At 38.2% G+C, this 26,458-nt stretch overlaps 3 protein-coding genes across 5 annotated transcripts in view; 1 reads left to right on the top strand and 2 right to left on the bottom strand.

Annotated features, from left to right (window-relative positions):
• Nucleotides 1-324: 324 nt before the first annotated feature.
• LOC135624044 (basic leucine zipper 43-like) lies at nt 325-795 on the top strand. Its single transcript, XM_065127518.1, has one exon. The coding sequence runs from the start codon at nt 325-327 to the stop codon at nt 793-795; it is 471 nt and encodes a 156-aa protein (XP_064983590.1).
• A 495-nt stretch (nt 796-1,290) lies between these two features.
• Nucleotides 1,291-7,060, bottom strand: LOC135623062 (delta-aminolevulinic acid dehydratase, chloroplastic-like). Of its 3 annotated transcripts, none has more exons than XM_065125567.1 (13): nt 6,910-7,060; nt 6,412-6,732; nt 6,218-6,329; nt 5,965-6,038; nt 5,585-5,653; nt 5,422-5,505; nt 5,281-5,350; nt 4,435-4,490; nt 4,226-4,347; nt 4,021-4,092; nt 3,854-3,935; nt 3,671-3,748; nt 1,291-1,661 (listed from the first exon to the last, which is right to left on the bottom strand). In XM_065125567.1, exons 2-13 carry the CDS (start codon nt 6,706-6,708, stop codon nt 1,599-1,601), a joined length of 1,179 nt encoding a protein of 392 aa, XP_064981639.1. In that variant the 5' UTR covers nt 6,709-6,732; nt 6,910-7,060; the 3' UTR covers nt 1,291-1,598. The 3 variants fall into 3 exon arrangements, with proteins under 3 accessions (XP_064981639.1, XP_064981637.1, XP_064981638.1); XM_065125565.1 differs by lacking the exon at nt 1,291-1,661 and adding an exon at nt 2,336-2,871; XM_065125566.1 differs by lacking the exon at nt 1,291-1,661 and adding an exon at nt 2,336-2,871 and having other exon boundaries at nt 6,888-6,989.
• Nucleotides 7,061-9,096: 2,036 nt separating this feature from the next.
• LOC135623061 (serine protease SPPA, chloroplastic-like) overlaps nt 9,097-26,458 on the bottom strand; it is a 31,502-nt gene continuing 14,140 nt past the window's right edge. Inside the window, exons 4-13 of the mRNA XM_065125564.1 lie at nt 20,036-20,206; nt 19,852-19,955; nt 17,806-17,873; nt 16,681-16,847; nt 14,623-14,692; nt 13,265-13,419; nt 11,264-11,369; nt 10,453-10,540; nt 10,224-10,367; nt 9,097-9,705 (exon numbers count right to left, since the gene is read on the bottom strand). Of these exons, the coding sequence (XP_064981636.1) occupies nt 9,475-9,705; nt 10,224-10,367; nt 10,453-10,540; nt 11,264-11,369; nt 13,265-13,419; nt 14,623-14,692; nt 16,681-16,847; nt 17,806-17,873; nt 19,852-19,955; nt 20,036-20,206 (1,304 nt within the window). The 3' untranslated portion in view covers nt 9,097-9,474. The remainder of the gene's footprint in view (nt 9,706-10,223; nt 10,368-10,452; nt 10,541-11,263; nt 11,370-13,264; nt 13,420-14,622; nt 14,693-16,680; nt 16,848-17,805; nt 17,874-19,851; nt 19,956-20,035; nt 20,207-26,458) is intronic.

Raw genomic sequence — 26,458 nt, 5'->3', positions numbered from 1 at the left:
ATCCTGCTACTCTCACTTTGTGCACGGGTGAATGCCCTTCGCTGTTCTCCAACCAGCACTTGGTTTGATGGTAACAGCACCTGATGGCTGTGATGAACAGCACATCACTGTTTCATCACCATCGGGCAGTCATAATGGTGAACACTGTGTCCATCATCTTCTACCGACCAACCTTGGGGGAGAGGAACTACTGCCTTCTGCACTATATATTAACCCACCAACCATCAACCCTTCCTCCCCTTCCTCAGGCGTCTGCTTGTAGCATCTCCTTCCTCCGTTGACTCCCCTCTCCCCCCTCCTTCTCTCATGCAGAACATTATTACCATGCATCCTGGAGAGATTGCCAGCTTCGGCTACCTCTCACCTTCAGATTCACCTGCTTTCAGTGTCACCTCCCATCTTAGCAGCCTCTTTGGACCTTATCTCGCACAGCAACTCCAGACCACTCCGTTGATGCACTGCCTCAGTAGCAGCGCAGCTTGGGATGAGGCAGGCGGGCACCAACTGAGCGTAGCAGAAGAGAGGAGGAAGAGGAGGATGATATCGAACAGGGAGTCAGCTCGGCGGTCGCGGATGAGAAAGCAGAAGCACTTCAGCGAGCTGTGGACGCAGGTCGTCCACCTCCGGTCGGCGAACCGGCAGCTCCTCGACGAGCTGAACCGGGTGATGAGAGAGCGTGATCGGATCATGCACGAGAACGACCAGCTCAGACACGAAGAGACCGAGCTCCGGAAGAAGCTTGAGAGGTTACCGGCGGTGTTCGGCTGTGCTCCACATGGTGCAGAGAAGCTTTGATGAGGGGGAGATGCTCTTTTTGTGTGTTCTTCCGTTCCCCATTCTTCGAATTCTCTCTTTGTGCGGCATGAACATTAGAATTCCACCTAAATAAAGATATAGAATGTGTCCGACGAAGTTCGATTTGATCTCATCAAATTTCCAGATCAGGATGGCTGGAGCTTCTGTTCGAGATGGCAAGCAGCTTAATGAACACAGAGATGAATATGAAGTATATATGTTGATCCAAACCATTAAAGTTCAGTAACAACAGATGGATGGAAGTTCATCCATAGAACTCGAACACATCTATATTCTAATACATCTCATTGACCTATTAACTTTGTTGAGTCTGTATTACTAATCTAAAATGTTTAAGCTCAATTTAGTAATAATATATCCTTACCAATCAACAGTATCACATCAGGGTTCAGAGGAGCTACCAAACTGTGATCTGATAATGAAATGATATAACAAGCAAAACTGTTCAAGTTGTTGTAGTAGAACAGAGGAAAGTTGCAAGTGGAAGTGGTTTGATCATGGTGGATATATTATGCAACAGTACCACAAAAGGAAATTGTCTTCATATCCTGTTCAGGTCTGTTGCAGGTTGTAACCTGTCCCATAATAACATATGAAAAGGTACAGCCAAAGAGGAAAGACTGCTCCCTAACTTTGCTTTGATCATGAATGCCTGGCCTGGTCAAGGTTGGGAGGAACAAGTTTGCTTGCCCTGTTTCAGGTAGCCTCCTGCAGCATGTGGTCATCACTTGTTCCCAATCTTGCAAATCCTCCTTTTCTTGCAAATAAGTGAATTGGAACTGTCAATCCACCCAACTTAATGTAAAAGCTTGGTCAGCTGAATCATGCTCACCAAATTCTCCTTTCTGCAAGAGGTATCTTGGATTTTATCTTTACACTTCTTTCTGAAGATGCCAATTGGTTAAGGTTGTCATTGTTACATGTTGTTTGTACAAGTGATCTTTGCTATTTTAGCAATCTATATTGCTTTTCAATCACTATTAGTCCTGAAATTTGATCTGATTGTGCACTTTGGAACATAAAAGACAGACTTAGAAGTAACTTGATCATCTAGCAAAATTGATATCGTCCGAAAACTTTTTAACTTTTTATTTACAAACAAACAAGAGTAGAATATTGCTAGCATATATAAGATGACAAATTCTATATAACTGCTTAAAACAAAGAGGAGTCAGTACATTGTCATAAGCTTTCAATAAGCATGAAACATGAGAACTGGACTACAAGGACTTTATTGTCATAAGCTTCATTAAGCATGAAACATGAGAACTGAACTAAAAAGTCTTTAAAGTAAGGAAAAAGAGGATCTCCTTGTTGTCATAAGCTTCCTTAGGCATGAAACATGAGAACTGGACTAAAAGGACTATGAAGTTAGGAAAAAGAGGATCTCCTTATCGAATATCAATTTAACCTTTATAAAAATTCAGAGAAGTACCATTGATAATAGAACATAGGAGACAAAATCCGTGCGTTTATCCAATCAGCGAAGCTAGCATGAAAATTCAAGAGCTTAGGAACATTGATAATGTCACTCCACAACATTCTATAAAACTAAACAAAACATCTTTGCCGTCTACAGTTTGCTGACTTACAACACCTGACTACAAAACCTATAAATCCAACCCCAGATCATTCCTTATGATGGAAAACCAGCATGCCGAAAACACAGAACACCCATCTCACAGAGTGAGATCACATCAAGAATCCTGGTACTAGCACTCTGTTACTCGAGACAAACACATTAAGGGTTTCTGATAAACTAAGGATGTACTCGAGCTTTATTAACTAATCCAGGTTCCCATGACGTTGAGGATGATCACAAGTTAAATACAATGTCCCAAGTTGTCTCCCATTCTAGTCAGAAAAGAAGAGGTACTTGTTCCTCTAGTTCCCCTTCATGCCACACAAAACACTTGCAGCTTGACGAGCGAAGTAAGTTAGGATGATGTCTGCACCAGCCCGTCTAAGGCATAACAGTGACTCCATCATGACCTTTTCCTCATCAATCATTTTGAGAACCCCACCAGCTTTTATCATTGAATACTCACCAGACACCTGTAACAACAATCAGAGGTACTAAACTTTGGAATTTAGGATGTTACGATCATGAGTTATTATCAGAAAATGATGTTACAGATGCCATTAGGTCCAAGTGAATAGAGCTAATCAGCTGCATTACATGGTACATATTAAATAACTTGCAGTAGCCATTTCTTTGCGCAAATCAGGTGTTCAATATAGGGACCATACTGGTCATGGAGCCAGAAAACATAATAAATAAATAAATAGATTCCTGCTTCAAGAAGTAAAGAAGGGTAGAAATTTCCTCTAAAAATAGACAAAAAACATCCACATTTGAAGTTCATTAACATGCATAGTTTGGGTCAGGTCCATACTAGTTTCAAATATTATTCAGTTTTTGGTGAAATAGACAAATTTGTTCAAGTTAAGAAGAGATTCTCTGTTTTCTTAAGTGCCCACACCTACAGAGAGTTCAATGCACCAAGCAGTACTAACAGAAGCATGCTAAACATAGCAATAGCTGCACTCAGATGAAAGCAGACATCAACCAGTAATTGAACTTTGAAATGAATCTCCTATAAATGAAGAATTGTAGAAAAAGTTTTTTTTTAAGATGTGATACTGTAAAATATTTATAATTGTTATCCATCCAAAAAAAGAAGGTATATCAAATTGTCAGCAACTGAATCTGACTTCCATTGAAAATTAGGACACCTATGTCTGGTATTCTTTATGATAAGTTAAGGACAATATGTATGTGAATTCCAAAGCTAAGGATGTGTTTGATGCAAAAAAAAAAAAGGTGATGCAGAATACAAAAGGTAGAACTTACCTGATATGCAGCTATTGGTAAAGAAGAATTATCACGAAGAAGACGTATAATGTCCAAATACGGCAACCCTGGCTTTACCTGTGAGACAGAATTACAGAGCTCCTAAACTGAATGCCTAGAGGAAAAGTACAAGGACATGTTCACAAGACATGTCATAGATTACATATGAAGAAACCAACTCACCAGAAGAATATCTGCCCCTTCAGCCTCATCTGCCTCAGTTTCTACAAGGGCCTCTCTATAGTTTGCTGGATTCATCTGGTAACTTCAATTAGAAGAGGTGCACTTAGTTTTGAGCAAGAAAATTAATCAAGTTGATGAAATTTAGAAGTTATCAATTAGTTACATACGTTTTCTTGTCCCCAAAACGTGGATTTGAATCCAAAGCTTCCCTAAATGGACCATAAAATGCACTGGCATACCTGTTTAAATGCATACAAATAATAATAGTGGTCAGGATAAAGCTACTGAAACTTGGAATTTGGACCACTTGCAACGTAGTTATCAACATTGCACTAAAAACCCCAAGAATCCAAACAAATCTAAGAACAATACTTTGCTGTGTAGGACATTATGGATACATCCTGGAAACCTTCAGCATCAAGTGCCATCCGAATTGCTAAAATTCGACCATCCATCATATCACTAGGACTAACAACATCAGCACCTGCACGGGCCTGTATGTGAAACAGGTACCATAAACTCACCGAACTGCTGTTCATGACAGTAATATAATAAAATCACCTAAAATAAACTTTAAATACCTGCGAAACTGCCTGTCTGCATAACTGATGCACTGTTTCATCATTCATAATAACACCTATAGTGAAACAAAAGGCAAAACATATTAGTATCAAATTTTTTTTTTTGTTTCCTTGTACATGTTTACTTGTTTGCAAGAGGTTGATTTGTGTTTTGGTAAACACCAACTGACTTGACAAAAAATCAACATATGCAACAAATCCCCCTCCTTCCAAGATGTATTGAGTGCAAAGATGCAATACATTCCAACAGAGATCTTTAAAAGAACAGAGTTCTTCTTGATCAGTCAATAATTTCATCCCAAATGTGCAATTTATTATCAACTAAATTTGGGATAAATGAAGAGATCTGCTATATTATTCCTTAATATTTATGGTCATATAAATTTGTCTCGATGCTGCACATCACATTCCCTGGTTAAATAAAAGACGATGACAACTGTAGAGACCACTTATTTTGTCTCATTTTTTACCTTAAAATGTAAATTATTCTTTTATCATGTAATGTTATACAAGACCTGTAATCTTCTTGTCCAGCATAATTTACTGACAAGAAAGATATGAACAGCAATCCTCCTGATCTGGATTCTATAAATACTCCCAGTCAGAAGTGATCTTATCCATGTCTAGTTTGAAGCATATGGTTTCTATCATGCTTTTCTTATCGACCACTACGAGGAATTAATATCTCATCGTGGTCCAGTTCCTCATCCATATAGCATGAGTAAATTTCTACTAACTTTAGTTAACAAAAGGCTAAAATATGAGTCTTGTACCTGATTTGATAATAAAATGACACCAAATTGATAACAAGATGAAATTAAAATGCTGAACTTAAGTACCCCTTACCATCTTCCCTCACGATTCCATCATGCCCATCCGAGGAATAGGGATCCAGGGCAACATCAGTGTAAATAACCTAACACATGCTGAAAATTTTAATGGAAACCACAAAAATGCATAACAATAGTGGACAATAAATATGCTCACAATGTCAGGGTATTTGTCCTTAAGAAGGCGTATGGCTCTAGGTACTAAACCATTGTCATTGTATGCTTCATCTCCTGTTTGTGACTGAACCAACAAAAGTCGCACATTTCATATCAAAAGATATGAAGGATCCAAAAGATAAAAGAAATTCTCAGAAAGAAACCTTCAGTGCATCAGGAATTTTAGGAAATAGCACAAAGCTGTTAACACCAACATCCCGTGCCTTGTAAACCTGCAAATAGGAGCATTTAATTAAGACCATTAAGCTCTGCAGGTAACAAGACATTCAGAAAAGAAAATAGGCTGTTGCAAAGGAGTAAAAAAAAAAAAACACATTTGTTTTATTTATACAGAGAAAAATTCTCCTTCCTTTTCTGTAAGTAAGAGCACAAATTCCCACAAATTTTCAGGGTATTCCATCTAATGATATCCTTCTGTCTATACGATGTTAATTGTGCTAACACTTGCAGCAAGAAACATGTATAAATTTCTTATAAGTGTAAGCATTCCATCATATCAAGAGGAAGAAAAAAGCGTAAGCACCTCTTCAAGAAGGCCATGTCTCCATCCCAACCTAAAGCATCCGGGCATAGCACCAATTGGGACATCCTCTTCACCTACAGATGCAGCAAGACGACACAGAAAAATCAATTATTTTCCCAGTTCCTTGTTAGTTTTTTGGTTCAATTTCTCATACACACATAATAGACAAACAATTACAGAAGAAATATTCCCATCTATTGGAGAAACAAAAAAAAGTTAGAAAGCACACAAGGATCTAAAAATTGCCGCCAACCTTCATGGATAAAAAGCGGATGAACAAAATTAGATGGTGACAGAGTTGTCTCCTGGAAAGCGGCTCTTAGCGCAGGTGATTTCCGATTGCGCCGCGGCCGCCTACTTAGTGGCTGCAAAGATGAGAGAAAACAGTATGCATAAAATCTATTATGTCGCCTATTCTCAACGACACCAAGATGCGTTCATACATACAAGTGGTTGGACAACTGGTGTTCCCTTGGGGCCCTGCGGCCTATATAACGGGGGAGGGTCCGGAAATTTCCCGGCGACTGCTGCAGCTTCGCACTCCTCGATGCTCAAGCCCGAACTTTTCACGGACACCTCCTTCTCGCTGCTCGCCCTGACCACCGCAAGCGGCCTCGCCTTACTTCCCCGCGCAACAGCGACGTATGTTCGAGTCGACAGCGGCCTCAGGCCAACGTAGATCTTGTCATCTATGCTTCTCACGACTCCAACGTTGCCCGGAGCTGGAGAGAGGATCGAAGCCATTGACCCGCCTTATTCAACAAATTCCTACAGATCAAGAGCACGAGATGATCATTCACTGTGGCAAACCAACAAAAGGCTGTCGGGCATGACGTTCTGCATAACATCAGCCGCTCGATCCATCGTCACAGGTCCCAGATCGATCTCGTCTCCAAAAGAACCAATTGAGGTATGATACCAACCACGGATTGCATGGGGATGTACCTTGACGACGGTGGAGGAGGAGGCTTTGATGAAGGGGATGGTTGGGCTTCAGCGGCGAAGGGGGAAGAGCTGGCCTTATCTACCGAAAGAACGGGCTCGGCTGACTACGCTCAGTCAGGCTGCAGGATAGTTTGACCGCGATATCCCGTGGGCCCCGATGGTTCCGCCAATCGCCACGTGCCTCATACGCTTTCCGAGGGCCTTTCCGCAACCCGGTACGATGATCCGCGGCGGGAATCCGAATCAGCCAATCACCGGACTGAAGCCCCAATCTCTTTCTCATTCGTGTCATGGCATAGCAGTGCGTAGTACCGCATAGAAAAATTATAGAAAGATCTTTTCTAAGCCGTCCATTTTATCTAATTATACCATCTCGACCGTCCGTGTATTTGGTCAAATTAATATTTTGATATATATTTATTTTACTGTCAAGATTATAGTAGGTAATAGAACCAACGGTCAGATGGATCCTTAATAGCTTATATGAACGGTGTACCCAAAGTAGATGGAGACCGAGTGCTTCCTCTACGGAGTTGGTGAACCACACCAACCAACTGCCGCATCTAATTGACCGGGTAGGAATTTGGGTCACGACCACGCGGTGTGCATTTGAACAAGATTTTGGAAGGCTCGGCTGTTGTCGGCTGCCCGCTACAGTTTTATATCGAGAAAATGATTCTTTTTTTACTTGGTCAACCAAATAATATACCGGCCTAACACGGTGGGACCCGAACCAATATATAAAGTATCCTCGCTGCAGATAACGTTGTGTCGAATTGAATACCGAATGAGGTGGAATGTTACGTCGTGTGGGGCAGTGTTGTGATCGCCGTAGCATGACTCGTACGTAGATCGACGCCACCGACTTAAGGAGGAGATGCGGCGATGGCGGATCTTTTCCGTCTCCTCCAACTGGTGATGGATCTGACAGCCGCCGGGATCTCTCTCATGCTTGTGCTCGGGATCTTCGCGTTCGCCGCCGCCATCCTTTCCGCCGTCGCCTTCATCCACAACTCCAAGGCCCTGCCCTCCTAATCCCGGTCGTGGGGTGTTCGAGGTTTCCTTCCTCTTGATCTCAGTGTTCTCTTGGTAGAATCGAGAAGAATCGCGTTTCTGTTTTAGGTTTAGGAGATGGGTGACTCTTGATCATTGCCGGTGTCGAAGCTGCGTAGTGGTTATGGTTCTATTTAGGGTTTTGTTCGATTGATTTCTTGGTGGAATCGATGAAAAGCTGCGGCCTTGGTTCCAGATGTTGGGCGTCTTGAATGTCTCGGACTTCATTCTTCCCTCTGGATCTCAGTGTTTTCTGGGTGTAATTGAAGAGAAGTTGCCGCGTTAGAGGTTATGATCATGCCTTGGCTTCGTAGACTGACGATTGTATAATTGGTGTTTGCTTGGTAGAATTGATGAAAGGCTGCTCCTTTAGATTGGAACTCGTGCAAGTCCCAACGAGTATTTCTAGCTTATTTATTGATGATTGTATAATTGGTGTTTTCCATGTTTCATTGCTAGTTCATCTAAAACTATGGCATAAACCATGAATCTTTCTTTGCAAGGGTCATCTGTTTTCCAAAGAAACATAAGGTTATCTTATTGTTCTAATGAGTGGAAGCATAACGGGTTTCTTGGTCCCATTTTGTTGCTTAATTCAATTGCTAGATTTTCTATATTCCTAGCATAATTTTCCATATTCGAAAGAGGAGCTAGTTATATGTTATCCCCAATAATTAATTACTTTTAACATTTTAATCTTTATATTTTTAAAAATTATATTGAAATTATTGTATAGAGTTAAAAAGATAATTTTATAAGGTTAAAAATCAATAGAGAAAAAAAAAATTGTTGAAACAACAAGATTAAATATTTTACTTCCCTAAGTATAAGAATCTTAATATACGATTTCACATGGTTAAAGATCATTTGAGAGATAGGATTAAATATTTTATTTTTGTAAATATAAGGATCTCAATATAATTTTTGAAAGTATAGAAATCAAAATACTAAAGATAATTAATTACAAACGATAATATATAATTAGCAAACATGTGTTCCTTATGTGATAGAGATTTTAGTGTGGGTAATATTCCTATCACACGCAACATCCCCCGAACAAAAGTTCCACTTCCAAGCCTATACAGCACACCTTAAGCTGCATTGGGCCAACAATCTTTTTTATAAGCTCCAAGATGATAAAAAAGCCTGAAAAGATTCTTTCTGTATTATTATTTCCTCATTTTTCTCTTTTTTTCCCTGTCACCCTGCAGTGATAACATTTTTTATGTGATGTATTTAACAATGCCTGATGTGAGATCAACACGAATACATTTAATGTGACACTCTGATGAAATCAAGGCGGCTATATTACACGTTTGTAGAATGTGAAGTGTGACTCAGCAAATACTTTGTGCAATGCAGCAAAGAATTGTTTGCATCTCTGCGTCGCTTCATCTTGTAGAGGACTATATACTCTGGTACTGCTACGTGTGCTCTATCATCTGAAAGCTTTCCCAAATTCTTGAACTCGATAGACATCAACAACCACAGGACGATCTGCTCAGCTAATGACTAGTATGAGTTCAGGCAGTCCATTATGATTGCGATGATCGGATTGTCATCGAATGCATTTCCCACACTTTCAAATAAAATGCCCTCCGTTCTTGCTTGTACCCCATTCAGGCATTTTAGCTCCTGCAATGCTTCCTTGACAGTCTTGTCCAGGCCTAGCAGAGAATTCCCGAAGCCACTTAATAACTCCGGCAGTGATGGTGAGCGTTTTGACACCTCAACCAATTTAACCTGGCATCACCAACACACGTTAGTGACAAAGGCATGAAAGAGCCAAGCCATATATAGAGTAACATAAGCTAGTTTCGTCCTAAACCTCAAGATTGTGGTTATCGATATATCAATCTAGCATACAAAAATGAAACCAACAAATCACACATTCTTACTATTTTTCCGGAAAATTTGATAGGATTTAGAAGCAAAGAAATCAACAAGTCAACATGATAGAACAATATAAATTCATAATGTGTAATCGGCAATTTGAAACAATATGCATGCGGCAGCCTCTTAACACTACAAGGATGCTCTCACAGAAACCCTGCATAAGTTCACAAATAATACGCGTGCACATTGTATGTATGCATGCAAAATATATGTTTCTACAAATGCACAGCTGCGTCTAATTTTGCTAGGTTATCTGAAAAGAACTGCATTTGGAATTCGATCAGAATCCAGTTGTTCAAAGGGTGAAGCCAATCTAGCTGCAATATTCAAGAAACATCAGAGATAAGGCAGAAAAACACAGGAACCTGTCTGTCTTGCGGTATATTGGCCTTGTGTTTTGCTATGGCAACAGCTGTGGAGAACCCACCGATAGCATCAACCAATCCTCGAGAAGCTGCATCTTTGCCACTCCAGACCCGTCCTTGAGCAACTTCCTCCATTTGGTCCACCTATTTACAAATGATATTTTCAAGAGGCCAAAATAGGAAAAGAATACAATTTATCAAGAAAAAACTATGAATTGCAACATCTTACAGTCATCGACCGTGAAAAAGCTGCTTTATCTCGAAATAGCCGATAAGCATTTTGTGCAGACTTCTCAAAGAGTGCTGCTTCATCTGGCCTATAAAATTAAAAAAAGAATCACATTTTAAATGACATGAAGAAAGACACTACCTGGAGAGTGAATCAATACTCCTATGAAGCTAAGAATATCCTTACCCTGAATAACAAGTTCAGAATTATGGATTCTCCATATTGTGTTGGTAATAAAAAAAATATAAATCAATTGGCAGTTGCAAAAATCACGTAATAAACTCTTCCATCTAGCTGGTATATTCGAAGCTAAATAAGACTCCACCAATATGGCAATTTATTGATGGCCCTAATTTAAGACATTGCATCACTTTTAAAGCAAAAGTCCATTTTTGAGATAAGAAAAGTCAAAACCGGACTACTGGTCAACCATAAGGTTCATGGAACTCTTAAATACTCTGAATGGTTGCTGATGAGAAGGTGATATCTGTTCTCTTGTTCAAGTTAGCAAAGAATAGATACCAACATATCTTTGTATCGAGTATGGTGGAAACTTACGTACACATAAACCTGATTCAGTTTGAATCATGCTTCTGCCTACCTCAACAAACTGATTGCTTTACTAATTTAGCTTAAACAGTATTTGACTCTGATCTTGGGCAAACTAAAGTGGCCCAACATCAAAATTGCACATTCATGAAAAACTCATACCAAGTGACTATGCTAGCTAGGAGACAGCATTGCAGAAGGTTCTTGAATATGTTATGAGATGCAGCTAAGAAATTTTCTCCAAGAAAGCACAGATATTTACCTGAAAGGACGCTGATCAGCAGCATTAAGCTCAGCATATTTCCCCCTTGAAATGATCTCCTTATTGAATCCAATCCTTTCATATAGTTTGTTTAAGCTAAATCTCCCTGTGATGAATCAGAATGTAATAACTTAGAAAACAAAAGGCACTGACCACATTAATAAGAGGACACTGCTACAAGTAGAATTAACATTTTACTTAACATGTGATCTAGCAGTGAGAACTAGCCATGTCATGCAAAGTGCAAACTATTAAATTCGTTATAAAATAACTGAAAACAAACCAACTAAAACTAACAAGGGTATATGGAGAGATCGGAAAAGGCCTATGTGAGCAAAAAACAAGCTTTGCTTCAGTAACCAGCAATTTCCATATCTAGGTTTGAGAACCTTGATCTAAATTCTCCCATAATGCATTGCATTAACAATTCAAACGGTGGTGAAAATCAATGGTGCTTCACTGATTTTAGTACCACATCTGGGCTCTCTGTGAGTGCTGCCTTGTATTATGACCTCAATGTGGAGAAATATGCCAGATTTTTCCAATATAAAACAAAGAAGCAGAATCCTGATAGAAATTATCAGAGATACTGTTAAAGGAAAATTCTTGAAGGATGGCGAAAGATGGTATTATAAATAGATCCATTTGTCAACAACCGAGATTGACGGTTACTGTTTGATGCCGATTTGTTTGAAACAAAATAGATGTCAGGGTTAAAACTGACAATGTATTTGCTGAGTTTTCTTGTAAAGTTGTTTTCTGTTAGAGTCTCCATGTTGGTATATCTTGTTACCATGTTAAAGTGACAAATAGCAGACACAGCAAGTGAATTTCTTGGGTGATGTGAGGCTTTTGCATGTGTTGAGTGTAATTGTGTTGTATTTGCTGCGACAGCAAGATCTAGGACAAAATTGATTGTCATTAAAAAAATCTGCTCAGGTGAGTGAATTTGCCCTTTGGGTTGACTTATGTCAATAAGTTCAACTAGAATATGGAAGGGTCAAGTTGTAGTTCACAACCAGGACTGGAGAAGTCAAAATAGTTCATGCAACACGAAATAAGTTAATGTTGGACTAGATGGACCAAAAATAGGAGAGAAGAAAATCTGGGTAAAAGAAATCATATAATCAAGATTTTAGGTTCCCAAAGTTCTATAGTTTCTCTAGCATTGTTGGTCACAGTATCAGCAAAGTATGATCTCTATTTGTCTTACCTTCTTTATTGCAGATAATCTCTCTAACCCTAAGACCTAGACTCTCCAGTTATCAACTCAATACCATCATCACCATGACCACTTCCATCTGCATGCTCCTATTATTTTAGTTACCATCATATTGCTAAATTTCAAAAACAATATTTTGGGTTGATGAACCCAATGGATTAAGTATGAACTAGATATCCTAGTTATATGACAAATGAATAAGGCTGAAGAATAAATTTAAGCTGAGCTGACCAAAAGTGTACCCAACTCAAACATTTGGACTTGAATTTGAAGTACCAGACAATCAATTTTCAGCAAACCCTGCCAGTTTTGGCTAAAATCCAGTAGATTTTGACTGAAAACTGATCGAATATAAGTAATCACAAGGTGTTAGTATGCTAACCCAGTACAAGGCACTCGTCATTTGAGGATACTTTCTGCATAACAAAAAGATAAAGATTCCAATCTTGCATTCATGACTTGTAGTACCCACATATATCCTTCAACAAAAATATTTATTAGGATGAACATATGAGATCACAGCCAAAACACTTTTAGTTCTACCAAATAAGAAAAATGTACTTCTCTAATTACTCATTAGGTTTCGTAATAGTTACCTAAAAATCAGGCCACCATAATAATAGTTATTATCTCAAACAATTTTTACAAAAAATCTTGAGTGATGATTGCTTGTTCTAAATGAATTGTCTATGGCATAAAGGAGAAGCACATGCAATCTTAATACTGCTGTAGAATCTGAACTCCATATAACAATAAGTATATCAACCCAACTGAATCACCTGTGACAACTCCAATGGAACCAGTCAAGGTAAGTTTCTCAGCTACAATGGCTTCTGCTGCCATAGCCATGTAGTATCCTCCACTTGCAGCAACGTCAGACATTGATGCAATTACAGGTTTAGAGGCAGCAAGAAGCCTTATCTCCCTCCACATTCTGCATAGGGTATTCAACAAATATTAGGTTGCAACAAAAACAAGTAAAATATTATACAAAAAAGAACAGATTTAAACAGAAAAAAATTGAGTATGATTTTGATATATGCAAATTATAGTAAATCAAGGCAGCAGCAAGAAGGAAGAAGAAATATATCACTTGAATATAAATGGTGTTCTTGCATATCGCAAGTACAGATTGATCATCTATACGCAACACATGAGCACATGCAGCTATAGTCATTAATATACATAAGATGAATTGCCATGGCCTCCAAATTCTATTTCAAGGTATTAATCTCACAAGAGAAGATGACAATAATGGAGGGATATTCTCACCAGATTCAAACTTCTTTTGGCACTTCTACCAAGTATAGTGAGATGAGGCCAGCCACCATCATCAAATTATCCATGTCTATCAACACTAAGAACAAATGAAATTATAGAATGATCACCAGCCCTTCTAGCTTGGGCAGTAAAGGCATCTGAGACCCTTTCAAAGGGTAGATGATTCGAATCCCCATCTGGAACATGTCTAATTTCTTCAGCCCTTGGAGGTGGATGACTACCACATGTGGGGCTTGAATGTGCCACGTGTGATGCAGTAAAGTTAAAAAGTACCACTAGGAAAAGCAATCCTTTTTTTTCCCTTTTACCAATTAAATGGCATCATGGGTTTCATGTAGGCATTTTAGGATTACTTGCAAATACATAGGTACCATTTACTTGATTTAGCATGCTTTCCAGCACAGCTCCTTGCATTCCATTCATTTTTCCATAACTTGCAGAGGATCTGCTAGTACAGGAAGAAATGACAATGTGTTGATCATTTTCATATTATAATCAAGACCCGAAATTAATGAATCACTTCGATGAAGAATCTATGGATAGACCAACTGCAGCATTACATCAACGAATCCCAGCACTTCTGCCAATTAAAATTGCTCACCTATGGTTATGGAAAACATTACAGAAGAAAGTGGAATTAAATTCATTCTTCAATTCTTAGCATGAAATCAAATGAAAACACACACACACACACACACACACACACAATTTTAGGACTCCCTGATTTTGTTTGCGTAGAAAGATGCTCAATAACTTCCTAAAGGTTAATCATAACAAAAAATGAAAACTTTCTCTGTGTATGCACTTACAGGTTTACTGTAAAAATTATCGAGGTGAAGCCATGTGTAGCACTTACAGGTCAGAAGCAAGAGCATCACCACCGGGGCTGTCAATACGCAGAATAACAGCCTTATACCTTTCTGACTCTGCAGCAAAAATAATTACTTGATTTCAGTTCAAAGCTTTAACAAAAACTTTCAAAAACTCCAGAATAAAATTTTAAATAAAAAAATTAGACTAACTTCTCAGAGCAGTGAGAATTGCTATTCAGCAGGCAATGTTTAGCAAGTTGCAAACAGAGTTCGTCTTGCATGATACAAGGAAAACACAGAACATATATGTTGAGCCAAAAGCATTTCTTCACCTGTTCCAGATTCTAATTGGAAGAATTCATATCAAAAGTAACTTGGGTGTTTGACTGCATCAAGTATTTGGACATCAAACTCTTGTTATACAGAGTCTATTAAGAAAAGATTTGAAACTGTTTCCACCACAATGAGGTTAGAAACAGAACCTTGCCACTTATAAATCTTTGTAAGATCACTCTGTGCATGAAGCTCCCACCAATGTGGGGTCTAGAAAGGGTCATTCTGCACAGTTTTATCTTTGCAAAAATAAAACTTATTTCCGTGATTTGAATCTTAGTCACTTATCTAAATAATGTGGAAAATACTTGGGTTGAGTTGGAATATTTCAAAGAACCCAATAGCAGGTTGGGGGCCTTTGGAGTAGTTGGCTGAGGACTCTTTCTTTAAATCCATATACGGGGATGCTATTCTATGCACTGATTGATATGGGTGTATAGTGTGTCAATACACCGGTATGTGTCGAAGACTCGAAGAGAAAGAAGAAGGAGAAGATGAAGGAAGAGGTAGCAGTGGAGGAAGAGGAAGGAAGAAGAGGTGGCGCGGAAGAGAAGGAGGAAGAGGAAGGAAGATTGTGACTCTTCTCTCCTATCCTAAGGAGTAGGAGAAGGCTTTGGAACCTCTTTCTACACTCTTATTACAACTAGGATTGATTAAGATTCTAGCTTCCTGATTGGGACATTTGCTTCATTCTTCTGCACCAAGTAGGATTCGTGCAGCAAGGCAACCTCCTTGCTGGTCTTTGGCTAGAACACATTAATAGGCTGAAGCAAGCAAAGATCTTCCGTGGGCTGAAATATATTGTTTGAAGTGTGTTTACATAAAACAAATTGAGTGTGTTGCCTCGAGGGGGTTTCGCCTTTATGTGAGCATTTGCAATGGCCTAAGTAGATGATTGAGGTGTAATAGTCCCTTGAATGATGCTAAGTTGTCTGGGGTTGGGTCACATCATAACATGTGACTGTTATTGTCGAGCCATTAGAATCCATTTATTGTGTCAATCATGTTACTCTTGTGTTGATGATATTTTAAAGAAAAGCAGCTGATGCTGGTACACACAAGTATGTTATCAATTGTGGAGTTATGTGGTTGTTCAGTGTACAATCGAATGCATAAACTAATTTTGGTTAATGAGCTTCCTAATTTTCCTAATTTTGTATCTTATTTTTACAAAATTGGCTGAAAATCCACTCAAAGTTCAAGCTACCGATTCCTAATCCCAGTTCAAAATTCCATTATTCTGAACAGTTCCCTTGATTTCAGAGCTTTACCATAACTAGATTTCAACTGAAAAAAAAGGTCAGCTTTTACCAGAGTGAACTGAACTAACCAAATTTTAGCACCAAAGTAAGTTTCAAAGTGATCCCTGTTAACAATGTATTAGTTTCAGCAGAAACAACAAACTATATTTTAATCCCACCAGGTGAAACTAAGGTTTATATTCTTAAACATCTTTGTTGACTAAATAGCATACAGTACACGACTTATGCAAAGTAGAGAGGAAACACCAACAGATGGAAAATATTTATACACACCCTATTTCAAGTTTGAATAGGATAGTGAATATGTACATATGGAACATACAAGAGACCCAATAAATTATATACTTATCGAACAACAAGTGCAATGTTCTAGAAAGTAGAAACAATTGGAAGAATGAGCATCTTGGCGGTTCAATACTTAGCAAGTTATATATTGATAGCAGATTCAAGACATAAAATTTTTGACCTGAAAGCCAAAAATGTATTTGGTTGAATTGTTGAACGAACCTCTAATACTGCGAATCTTCTCAATCAGTTGCTCACTGATGATGCCAGAGCCAGAGACGCTCAATGGACTACGAGTGCGACTTATGCTTCCGGAGGCTCTGATTATGGCAATTTGATCTTTACCTCCTTCCAACCCAAGGGTCCATTTTCTTACATTAGAGTATTTACTGTTGAAAAGACAACAGAAATGTAGCATCTCATCACTCTCCTACTATCAGTAACATCTTCAAGAAGTAATTTGTATTACTCATATTCAATGTTGCTATAATAAATCAAGAAATATCTTTTAACCTTGTTAAATTGGAAGATCAAGCTGTCACACTTGAGAAAAAACCAAGATAAAGCTTGAAGATCAAGCAAATGCACTCAGATGTACAGATGACAGTCTAGGAGTTTATCTTCAAGATGAAACAACTGGAAGTTGCAAATTCAGCAAAACAAGCATCGGCTTTCTACAAATGATGCATCAATTCATACATAACCAAACACCAAATGAGTTTTAGTTTGGCATGTCGGATTAAATTCAGTTATGTAGCTTCATTTCCAAGTAACAAAGAAATAACAAAATATCAAGAAATATCAATAAGCCTTTTATGGACCCTTGAGTTATTCACTTATTCTTCACCATCAACTTCATGATTTTCTTAAGAAAAAGGATTCAAATGTACCATGTTCATCATATTAAAGCAATTACTTTTTGATAGAAACCTAACATTTTAAAATTTAAACATCTTGGATATCTTAAAATCTAAGATATTCAAAATTTATGTTTTATTCCTAAATTTCTTTGGATTGCATACTGAGATAAAATTTGAAAACCGAGTAAAACTAACACACTAGTTATGTGTTATTTTTGGTCCCACAAAAACTGCATTGATATAATTCAAGGGTTGCTGAATAAATCCTACTGAAGGATTACACTATATGGCATATAAAGATAACATAGAAAATGAACCATAATCTAGCTGGATTAATGACTCACTCAAGAAAACAAATGTGCATTATCAATTTTCAAAATGACCAAGGGCTTTCATGGTCATCAAAAGCAATTTTTCAGATCAAGCTCACAACTAAATGCAATCCCCTCTGCAACACATTTCAATGATTTTCTAAGATGTTAATCACCTGTAATCAACCATGAGAAGATCTTTCTTATCCTTCTGACCCAGTCTTGCTTTTAACATTGATCTAACCTGCAGTTCACATTAGCAGTTCATGCAAGCGAGTAATTATTTGGAAAAGAAATTGACCTAAAAGGGCACTGAGAAGATAAAAAGACCACAGTTCATTATCTGATTGAGTTAAACCACATTCTACTTCAAATAACTAGGAGTCTTGCAGTTACCATGTGAACAACTACAAGTACAAAAATGATGTTCCTTAAGATAGATGCATGTATATCTTTAAATAAAATGATAATGGTTTTTTAGTACATCTACTAAATGCTAGTACTGGGTAGTTTCAAGATTCGCCATGCCGAGCTGTACTGGGTAGTACAGGCGATGCACACTGATCCAATAGGAGGCCAGCTCGTAGATCGCCCTGTATAAGGCAGTCCATAACAGGGGACCTGTATCGCCCGATATAGGGTACGTACTAGTCAAATGGTCAAAATCCAACCGTTACCAACTTGTACCAGTCGATAACGATCGGATTTTGATCGATACCGATCAATGGCTAGGAATTGTTAAATTCAAATGGTCCATTTGACCATTTGAACCAAGGTTTGCCGTACCGGACTGTACCGCCCGGTACGGGCGGTACGTACCGGTCCGATAGGCCAGTGGTACGCGGACCGTCCCGTACCGTACCGAGTACTGTAGCAGTGTGCAGTAACACTGTAGCAGTGTACAGTGCTCGGTACACCTGGGTGTACCGAGCGGTATACCGTACCGTACCGGTACCGAGCCCGGGTCGAAACGCCGGTACGGTACGGTACGACGAACCTTGATTTGAACTATCTAAGGGTTTCACCCTCATTTGACCGTTTGAGGGTGGTGCATGGACCGAGGAGTATTTTACACATGCTACTCAAGATTCAGATCATGGAGTTTGACGCAGTACTGGTCAAGTTTATATACAGAAGGGAAAGAGGAAGACAATGGATGATCTTGAGTAGATCCGACAAAGCCTACATAATGTAGACACAAAGTGAAGCTCGTCGTATTCATAGTCGTCGTACTATAAAGAATCTTACGGCCAAAAGCAGTACAGTGATAGTTGGTTATTCTTCTCCGAGCAACAGTACGGTAATCGATCTTATGATACGAAGCAACAAATTAGTGGCGAAAGCAAAGGTTCCGACATTCTCCAACCTCCACACCAGTACATGCCACAATAATACTTGCCTTAGGAGCTGCCTCGGACACGTATGGTTCACAATGATCAAACTACAACCATTATCGCATTAATGTATCAATGGCACACGATGTATCAGTATACTATGTCATGAGATCAATTTCAGTATTGGGTCCGACAAATATATCAAATTGATATACAGATACATAAAATCAAGGACCCCAATTCACCGCCCGTGGAGTCCTGTCGTTCTTTTTTGTGGTAAAACCAAGTATATTCATCGATCGATTACTTGATTCATTTGAATCTTAAAATTTAAATTATTTAACAAATAATCTAACAATTCAAATTATTTCTTTGGATATAATTCAATGTCAATAGAAGGATGGTCTAGAATGTATCACAAAACTACTCCTTAAAGCCCAAAAAAGATGTCATTATTCTTTCCTAATTTAGATTATTTTTGCTAAAATTATACTAAATTTATATTTATTTCCGACTTAAAAAATTTAATCTAACTTTTTTTATTTTTCACGAATTTTTGGAGATATTTTTGGCCATTTTTTCATGCCGTCAGTATGCCCCACCGTACCAACATACGATATGTCAGTACAAAGCGGTACACATCATATCATTAGCCGGTTGATACACCCGTACAAACTAGTAAGGCAAACCCTGGCCAGTTTTAGTTTTAGACAATATATTGGAGGATATCAAAAGTCGGCAAGGATAAATTAAGATACATAAACAAAACATAAAAAATCTCATAGGTACCATTTAAAGCTAATATTTGTTTTGGAATAAACAATGTTACTAAAAGATATTTCCTATGTTCTACACATTCCAATCAATGGAACAGGCAGAAATTTGCACCTCATCATCATACAATATATTTGTTATATACCCTTCTTCTTTAAGTCTTTCAACTTGGTAAACTCCTGTATTTAGAAAATCCTCAATTTCTTCCCTTTTCTTTCCTGAAACAAAGCAGATTCAAAATTCCAAAAGAGTGATTTATGAATTTCAAATCAATAATTAATAAAATAGGTAAAAGTACCTTGAGTTGAAGAAATTGTTTCGAGCCAATTTTCATAAATATTATCCAGCAAAGTAGTAAGCATTTCACAAACTTCTTTTGACATGCTTTTACGAGATAGTTGGTCTCCAGCACTTTTATATCTACCAATGCGCTGAATTTCAGGCAGAATTCCTACTTTCTCAAGAACACCTGGGAAAAAAATTGCTAAATACAGTCAAGCAATAATTTTGATTTTAGAAGTCTCACATCAGAATGTCTTTTGAAAATATAAAAATGTTTATTAATTAAATTAAAACATAACCGCTGCTTGTTCAGTTTAAGCAATATGTTATGATTGTGCCATTTTAACAACTATTTTAGAAACATTATCCTTTTCAAAGAACACCTTCCATCAAACATTATATGGTAGCACACAAGACTCGGAAAAGAAATTCTGGGAGGGCAAAATGGATGAGAAGCACAGAGCAAAGTAGTACACATTATCCTTTTCAAAGAACACCTTCCATCAAACATTATATGGTAGCACACAAGACTCGAAAAAGAAATTCTGGGAGGGCAAAATGGATGAGAAGCACAGAGCAAAGTAGTACACAGACTATGTAGATCCATCAGGGACAGAAGGGCAATAAGCAGCAAAATAGAATTGACATCAACTATATCCTGAAAAGTGTGCAAATTTCCATCACTACTCTTAATAGACACCCATCATCCAAAAGACAAGGACACGTTGAAGTTTTAGGGTTATAAAAATGATTTCCTCTGACAATTCTTTCCTTTTTATGATTCATAGCTTCTAACAAGAGATTAAACAAGTAAACTTTAGATTCTTATTAGGAGATGTAACAAGAGAAGCATAAAACCAATTTGATCTAATTGCAAAACAGTGATTTAAAAAGCGCTAATCGCCAAGGTCCAAAAACACCCCAGGCACTAGGCGCTCGCCCGAACGAAGCGAGGCGCTAAAATATAAAAATATATAATATAATTAATAAATATAATTATTTAAATAAAAATATGATATTAAATTAAAAAATCTTACAAAATCACAATATCACATTAACAAAAAAAATCTCAAAATTCAAAACAATAACATTAATTTTAAATAAATAAAAATTAACAGTATTAAAATTAAAATAATATATTATATTATTATTAATATATTGTTACTAGTATACAGTTAACAGTATACTGTTAATATACTGTTAACAGCATACTATCGAGTCGATGTGAGAAAAGGTAGTAACGAGCAGCAGGAGCAGGAGAGACGAGTGGCGATAGTGGCAGCGGTAGCAGTAGCAGCAAGAAGCGGGATCGGGAGCGGCACGCAACGACGGTGGTAGCGACAGCGGTAGCAGCAAGCAGCGGGAGCGGGAGCGACGAGCGATGATAGTGGCAGTGGCAGCGATAGCGGCAAGCAACGACAGTGACAACGGGAGCAAGAGCGGCGAGCAACGATAGTGGCAGCGGTAGCAGCGAGCAGCTGCAGCAGTGGTAGTTGTTAGGATCCAGAGCACTAAGAGGGGGGGGGTCAATTAGTGCAGCGGAAATCTTTCAGCGATTAAAAACGAAAGCTACGTTCGTTCGATAAAAACTATTTTGATGCAAAAGCCGATTCTAAGATTACTTATAATTAAGTGCAGTTTACGTTTAAACACAGTTAGCGTCTAAACGCAGTTTGCGTCTAAATGCAGATTGCGTCTAAACTCATATTGCGTCTAAGCGCAGATTGCGTCTAAGCGAAGTTTGCGTCTAAACACAGTTTGCGTCTAAGCGCAGTTTAAGCAGAAGTATAAAGACAATATGCTGCTATTGTACAGCTCAAAAAGTAATCTGCAAAAAGCAGATTTACGTCTAAACGTAGATTTACGTCTAAACGCAGATTTACGTCTTAAACGCAGATTTACGTCTGAACTTTGAAACTCGTTTGTATACTCGCAGAAGGCAGTATGCAGTTGAAATCAAGACGTAAATGTAAACTGAAATCTGATGATTGTGCGAGGAAAGCCGATTTACGTCTAAATGCAGTTTTACGTCTAAATGTTGAAACTCGTTCGTAAAATTGCAGAAGACAGTTTGCAGTTATAAATAGAATCAAAATGTAAATGTAAGCTGCAAAGAAACTCGTTCGTAAAAGCGCAGAAGACAGTTCGCAGTTATAAATAGATTCAAGACGTAAATGTAAGCTGCAATGTAAAGATCGTACGAAAACACCTTTTGACGTCTGAATGCAGATTCGGAAAGATTAGAACTTAGAAACTTGTTCGTAAAAGCGCAGAGAGCAGTAGCTATGTAGGAGATTTGCAGTAATGATAAAGTGCTCAAAATAAACGCAAACCAGAGATTTAGAGTGGTTCGGTCAGTCTTGACCTACTCCACTTTTGGCTTCCTCCACCGGCGAGGTCACCGACGTCAATTAGGGGCCTTCCTTCAATAGGCGAAGGCCAACTGCCCTTTTACAGTTTCTCTCCTTTTGACGGGCTCAGGAGACAACCCTTACAGATCCTTTCTCTCCTCTCTTTACAACTCAAGACTTGAAGAACAGAAAAGAGGAGAACTTTTGGACTTTACACAAATTTGAGCTCTTAGAATCACTGAAAAGATCAAGAATTCGGTGTGGATCTATATCCCTTCAGTGCTGAATGGGTGGGGTATTTATAGGCCCCAACCCAATTCAAATTTGGAGCTCAAAACGATCAAATCCCGGAATTTCGGGATCATGCGGTTGCACCTCTTGACTGGAGAGGTTGCACCGCCTGGCAGAGCTCGAAGACCGAGCTCAGGCGGTGCCACCTCTCTGTCAGGGAGGTTGCACCGCCCAGTCTTGCTCGAAGACTGAGCTCAGGCGGTGCCACCTCTCTGTCAGGGAGGTTGCACCGCCCAGTCTAGCTCGAAGACTGAGCTCAGGCAGTGCCACCTCTCTGTCAGGGAGGTTGCACCGCCCAGTCTAGCTCGAAGACTGAGCTCAGGCGGTGCCACCTCCTGGCTGGGGAGGTTGCACCGCCCAGTCTCGCTGGGAGGCTTAGCCCAGGCGGTGCCACCTCCTGGCCTAGGCAGTTGCACCTCTTGGTGCAATCAGAGTCCGAATGGTTAGCTCCATTCGGCCCAATTTCAATCTTTTCAGGGGCCCAATTGCCCCAAGATTAAGCTAATGGGATCACCTCCCATTTTCCAACTTAATCAACGTGCTAACTACGATTAAATCTAAGACAATTTCTGCAGCTTTGCTCCGATGCGTCAATCGCTTCTTCCGGCGAGTTTCCGGCGAACTTCCGTCGATCATCCGATGAACCCTCGGTGATTCTTCTGTGGACTTCCGGCAAACTCCTGGACTTTGTAACGATCCACTTGGCGAGTTCCGACGAGCTTCGCTTGGCAAGCTTCTGGACTTCTCGGATCTGTTCTCGCAGAACCTCCGACGACCGTCCGAACTTCCGTCGAACTCTCGAACTCCCAACGTGATCATGAACTTGACTCCGGCGCAACTCCTGCTGCTTGTCTAACTTTCATCGTAGTTAATCCTGCACACTTATCTCAACACATAGATTAGACAACAAATGACAATTGACTTCATCATCAAAATCCGAGATTCAACAATCTCCCCCTTTTTGATGATGACAATCAATTGATAATGGAGTTATCCTTAACTCCCCCTGTCTATATGCCATAGTTGAGATAAGTCAACCTTGAATTCAAGACCTAAGAATTCAAGTGACGTATTGATAAGTTAGATCAGTTAAACTTATCAGTACTCCCATCATGATACTCATCATGATGTATCTCTTCAAAGATGATGTCAAGGCTTGACATACATCATCAAGTTTGTATGATTGTGTTTGTAACTATTCATCATGTAGTTTGAACATTATCATATAAAGCTGTGAAGCGCTATTACATGATGCATATATTTGAAATATTCTAGCAAGTTTTGCATTTTCTTCATATGATAAGATATCAACTCAGGGCATAATGCAAACTTTAACACATGTTCATATATCTCTTGGTGATGCAAGGATGGCATAATCATAGCAGTGTTTATAGCATCACTCATAGTATTTCTAATCATGGCAGTGTTTATCAATTCATATATCTCCCCCTTTGTCATCAACAAAAAAACATAGTAATTATGATATCAGGAAAATAATAATAGCAAGCTTATAGAGGAATTTTACATATATTGCTTTAATACTTCTTCCCCTTTTCGTTATAAGCCATTGTCTATGTAAAGATTTAGCAGGATGGAATACATACACATGAATCACTTCATCAAATCTATTTCAGAAACTTATTTTTCATGAAAGTGTACGAGAAAATCTGTTTTATAGCATTCGAACAAATAAGATGCATTTGGACAAGATTTTGTTACAGATTTTCACATATAAACATGGCAATCAAGTGATCTGATCATTCAATATAGTTCGAAAAATAATTTTAACAAATTTATTTATTCGGACAACTCATCATTCCTAATTCTCTTCGAATGAAATCAAATTGTTCTTCACTTAGAGGTTTTGTAAAAATGTCAGCTAGTTGATGTTTAGTATCAATGAACTCTATGGTTACGTCATGATTAGTGACATGATCTCGTATAAAGTGATGTCTAATATCAATATGTTTTGTTCTTGAGTGTTGTATAGGATTCTTAGTTAAGCATATTGCACTCGTATTATCACATTTAATGGGAATATCTTTAAGATTAACCTTGTAATCTTCTAAAGTGTTTTTCATCCATACAACTTGTGCACAGCATGCACTTGCTGCAATATATTCAGCTTCGGTTGTTGATAGAGCAATCGAGCTTTGTTTCTTTGATGACCAGGAAACAAGGGCATGTCCTAAAAATTGACATGATCCTAATGTGCTTTTTCTATCTAGTCTACAGTCAGCGAAGTCCGCATCAGCATAAGTTGTTAACTCAAAATTTTCTGATTTTGGGTACCATAATCCTAGATTTGTGGTTCCATTAAGATATCTAAGTATTTTTTTAACTGCTTTAAGATGAGATATCTTAGGGTTTGATTGAAATCTAGCACAAAGTCCTACACTGAACATGATGTCTGGTCTGGTGGCAGTGAGGTAAAATAAACTTCCTATCATACCCCTATAAGTTTTTTGATCAAAGCTTTCTCCACTTTCATCAATTTCTAACTTAGTGGAGGTGCTCATAGGAATGTTACTAGCCTTTGAGTTGTTCATATTAAACCTTTTTAATAAATTCATGGCATATTTAGTTTGACTAATAAAGATGCCATTGCTTAGTTGTTTGATTTGTAAACCTAAGAAGAATGTTAATTCTCCCATTAAGCTCATTTCGAATTCAAGACTCATAGTTTTAGCAAAAGATTCACAAAGAGATTCATTTGTAGAGCCAAAGATGATATCATCAACATAAATCTGAACAATGAGAAAATTATTTTCAAAATTCTTGATAAACAATGTAGTATCAACCTTGCCTTTTGTAAAGTTATTTTTGATAAGAAAAGAACTAAGTCTCTCATACCAAGCCCTTGGGGCTTGTTTTAAGTCATAGAGAGCTTTAGTTAATCTAAACACATGATTAGGGAGGCTATTATTTTCAAATCCAGGAGGTTGTTCAACATAAACTTCTTCGGAAATAAAGCCATTTAGAAAAGCGCTTTTAACATCCATTTGAAATAACTTAAAATTATTACAACTAGCGTAGGCAAGGAGCATCCTTATGGCTTCCAATCGAGCCACAGGTGCAAAGGTTTCTTCGTAATCGATACCTTCTTCTTGGTTGAAACCTTTGGCTACTAATCTAGCCTTGTTTCTAACCACGATACCATTTTCATCTTGCTTGTTTCTAAAGACCCATTTAGTACCAATAACTAAATGGTCATTTGGCCTAGGAACAAGCGTCCACACCTCATTTCTCTCAAATTGATTCAATTCATCTTGCATTGCGATAATCCATGAATCATCTTTCATGGCTTCATCAACACATTTGGGTTCAATTTGCGAGAGAAAGGCGGCGTTGCCACAAAAATTCTTAAAAGATGATCGTGTTTGAACCCCCTTTGATGTGTCTCCTAAGATTATCTCCTTATGATGAGCATCTACATACTTCCAATCCTTGGGTAAGGAAGTGGATGCATCCAAGTTGCTAGTTGGAGACGGGGTTTCGTTTAAATTCAAAGAATCAAAGTTAACATCATCATCAAGATCATTTTTCTTAATTTCGGAAATCTCATTGAAAACAACATGGATGGATTCTTCAATAATTAACGTTCTTTTATTGAAAATACGAAAAGCTTTAGAAACCGAAGAATAACCAAGAAAGATTTCTTCATCAGATTTAGCATCGAATTTTCCTAAGTTATCCTTTTCATTCAAGATAAAACACTTACACCCAAAGACTTTAAAATATGAGACATTGGGTTTTTTGTTATTCCATAACTCATAAGGAGTTTTGGATAGTAAGGG

This window comes from Musa acuminata, chromosome BXJ2-9, assembly GCF_036884655.1.
Source record: "Musa acuminata AAA Group cultivar baxijiao chromosome BXJ2-9, Cavendish_Baxijiao_AAA, whole genome shotgun sequence".
Lineage (NCBI taxonomy): Eukaryota > Viridiplantae > Streptophyta > Magnoliopsida > Zingiberales > Musaceae > Musa > Musa acuminata.
This window is presented reverse-complemented; position numbering and strand designations above follow the sequence as displayed.

Bases quoted from the DNA above. Each gene is read 5' to 3' on its own strand.
- LOC135623062 (XM_065125565.1), bottom strand. From the start codon at position 6,708: ATGGCTTCGATCCTCTCTCCAGCTCCGGGCAACGTTGGAGTCGTGAGA. The intron at 6,330-6,411 runs GTATGTATGAAC...TCATCTTTGCAG, and splicing joins CACCAGTTGTCCAACCACTT to CCACTAAGTAGGCGGCCGCG. The intron at 3,936-4,020 runs GTATGTAACTAA...TTCTAATTGAAG, and splicing joins CGTTTTGGGGACAAGAAAAC to TTACCAGATGAATCCAGCAA.
- LOC135624044 (XM_065127518.1), top strand. From the start codon at position 325: ATGCATCCTGGAGAGATTGCCAGCTTCGGCTACCTCTCACCTTCAGAT.